This window comes from Diaphorina citri, unplaced genomic scaffold (genome assembly GCF_000475195.1).
Source record: "Diaphorina citri unplaced genomic scaffold, Diaci psyllid genome assembly version 1.1 scaffold1165, whole genome shotgun sequence".
Lineage (NCBI taxonomy): Eukaryota > Metazoa > Arthropoda > Insecta > Hemiptera > Psyllidae > Diaphorina > Diaphorina citri.
Genome location: NW_007378594.1, coordinates 94,038 through 97,427, shown reverse-complemented (window position 1 = coordinate 97,427; position 3,390 = coordinate 94,038). Strand labels below are relative to the sequence as shown.

Genomic DNA, 3,390 nt, shown 5'->3' with positions numbered 1-3,390 from the left:
GTAAACATTGGATTTTAGGATTATTGAGATATTGGGAAAATCCTACAATGCTGCAGTGAGCACGAAAGTTGTGACATACCTAATAACACAAAGAAACTGCATTTACATTTATTTATATATTTAAAGATATCGTTCTTTTTTCTTTATATAGTCTGGAGAAGTAGGACATTTAAGGATCCAAGTCTCATTGTATTAGCACTAAGAAACAAAGTTTGGGGAAAATAAATTTCCCAATTAATCACGTACCTAGGTAGGTAATTATCAATTTTATTTTGTCCCCACAGGAAATTCAGTCGAATGTGAAATATTGTGTGAACCAGAACACATGGATTTGGGCCAAGTTCAATCTCAATTTCATATTGAAGGATTTTTTCAAATTCAAAATATACAAACTAGTAGAGTGAACTTTCTTTTGCGATGTACAATAGAAAGCGATGGTCAAAAGATAGACGAATATAATCTTGACAAAATGGACAGCCAATATTCAACCAGTCTTGATACGAATGGAACCACAAAACTTTCATAAACTCAGGTATATTATGCCTGGTCCATGACTTTCAAAAATATTATCCAGCTCTTGATTATTGATGATTGGTTATATTTCAAGTATCAAAATTAGATTGCACCGTATACTATGGAGACCAAAGAATTAACATTGAACTAAATCAGGGAAAATATGAAAAACGATAGAGGTAAGTCTTAATTGGAACTTGGCCTGACGCACTACCGTGAGCTCAGATTGCAAGACAATCTTCAAGAAAAATAGTTGTGCCTAAATTTAAAGATATCGTTCTTTATATAGTCTGGAGAAGTAGGACATTTAAGGATCCAAGTCTCACCAGCATTGTATCAGCACTAAGAAACAAAGTCTGGAAAATAAATTTCACAATTAATTTCACAATTAATCACGTAGGTAGGTAATTATCAATTTTATTTTGTCCCCACAGGAAATTCAGTCGAATGTGAAATATTGTGTGAACCAGAACACATGGATTTGGGCCAAGTTCAATCTCAATTTCATATTGAAGGATTTTTTCAAATTCAAAATATACAAACAAGTAGGGTGAACTTTCTTTTGCGATGTACAATAGAAAGCGATGGTCAAAAGATAGACGAATATAATCTTGACAAAATGGACAGCCAATATTCAACCAGTCTTGATACGAATGGAACCTATGAAAGCAATAACAACACAATAAAGACATGTCAAAAGAAAAATAAAATAATCCTTGTCAATAGTGAAAGCATTCGAAATTATGAAGATTTAGTCAGAAAGTTGGACCTCGTGAAAGATAATACAGACTTGCATAAAAGTAATGTTGCGGCAATTTCTATACCTAAAGAAGAGAGTACAAACAATATTGAAAAATCTGAAACTAGTAATGAACTAACTAAAATCAAATATGTTGATGGTTTGGCAGCATCCTCTAGTTTCAAAAGATTGGGATCTTTACGAAATGATTTCATTATTCTGTATCCAACTATAGATATGCTTGGTCCTAATGAATATCAAGCCATTATGTTTGAAAAGGCCTTACATTTGGAGAAATCTATTCAAGTGTTTCATCTTTTAACACTGACATGATTTTTTCAGGAAAAGACGTCATCTTTGAGCTATTATTGAGAAACATAACCAGCGCAAGTAACTTCCACATGATAAACATTAACCATGGCATCTGTAGCGGTTGTTACGCTAAACAGCAGTATCCCAACAACGAACACTCCAACGTACGCCTGTGCAAACACTTTGAGAAATATGTCCACATCGAGCCAAATCTTGTCACGTTTGAGGACGAAACCTCGAGAGGTGTGACATTTTCCATCAACTATGGCACAGAAGAGTTCTCGCATTTCATAAGGAGAACGACCGGTTGTAATGTTACCGAATATCACACGACTTTCTGTATCTATGTGAACAATTCCTGCCATAGTATGTGTGTGGTACAGAAATATATTCATCTAGTTATCAGATTCAGTACGATCACTCGTAACAAAGCGGAGTGTGATAGATTTCTTCTACCAATGGATGTCAGTGTGAGACATCAACATGAAAGTTATGTGGGGAAGATGTTGGGTGATGATGGGAACACTTCTGATATGAGTGCAGCAAGTCTTAAAGACCCTCGTGTTGATTTTGGTCAACGAAAGGCGATGGACTCTATAACGGTAAGTTTATTTCAGATACTCCAGCATTTCTTGTTGTAGTTAGATTGCAATATTAGGTACCTACCTACGTAATTTGTTGCTGCCTGATTTTTCAAGTCAGCTAATATTTGTAAACTTCATTGTTTCTTTAATAGGACTCTATAACGGTAAGTTTATTTCAGATACTCCAGCATTTCTTGTTGTAGTTAGATTGCAATATTAGGTACCTACCTACGTAATTTGCTGCCTGATTTTTCAAGTCAGCTAATATTTGTAAACTTCATTGTTTCTTTAATAGTCTCTCACATTTTATTTGTATATTTTAGGTCAAGTTCTTCAATTATAAATTGGACAGAACAAACGATGCGCAACCATTTTGGCTCTATAATAATACAAGTCAAAATGTGGAAGTCTCCGTCAAAGTGATCGACAAATACAGAAAGTCCGTACAAATCATATCCGAAAATTTCGTCTTAATAATACAAGTCAAAATGTGGAAGTCTCCGTCAAAGTGATCGACAAATACAGAAAGTCCGTACAAATCATATCCGAAAATTTCGTCGTTCTTCTCTTTAGAATCTGATCTCTGTTGTTTTGCACCTGAGGCTATAACAAAATGAAGTCATTAGCACAATACACAGAGTGTTCAAGCGGGCATTTCAATTACATAAATATCCCTTTTTTGGAGTTTTTTCGTGCTTTTGAGTACCGCATATTAATCCTTCTTGACTTTTCCTCAGTTCTTTATGACAGTTGTGTGTCTTAAGTACTTCATTGAGTATTTTGACACTTTGAAGGAATTGTGTGAGACTGAGAGAAAGAGGAGTGATATTTACCATAGTGGTTCTGGTGATGGAGTGACCTACAGGGAGCTCAATATTGAGGAGTATCGCATTCACTCCACTATAGTCAGGATCCGAAACAGTAAAAAATCAACAAATCTGCAGAATGATTTAAAGAGCAATCAAATAAAGATTGGATAAATAACGATGCGATGTCGTGTAAAATGGATAATTTTCTCCAACCAAATCCAAACAAGCTTGAAATTGAGTGAGGACAATGTCGCGATGTTGACAAGCTAAACAGAGCCCAAGTCGAGGACCTAAAACTAACCCCGAAAGAATGACTTGGAAGTCATGAACTCAAATTCATCTGTTTAGGAAGTTCGTCCCGGCCGGGAATGGAACCCGCGAACTGGCGTTTACAAAGCAGGCACACTACCCTCCACAAGCTAACTAGGCAGGC

The 3,390-nt window shown here is 35.6% G+C and overlaps 1 protein-coding gene across 1 annotated transcript; it reads left to right on the top strand.

The window, feature by feature from the left end:
* The first annotated feature begins 1,597 nt into the window (after nucleotides 1–1,597).
* On the top strand, nucleotides 1,598–3,128 carry LOC103514541. The gene is made up of 3 exons (XM_008479436.2): nucleotides 1,598–2,166; nucleotides 2,472–2,615; nucleotides 2,886–3,128. The coding sequence occupies exons 1-3, from the start codon at nucleotides 1,654–1,656 to the stop codon at nucleotides 3,126–3,128; spliced, it is 900 nt and encodes a 299-aa protein (XP_008477658.1). The 5' UTR covers nucleotides 1,598–1,653.
* The last annotated feature ends 262 nt before the right edge of the window (nucleotides 3,129–3,390 follow it).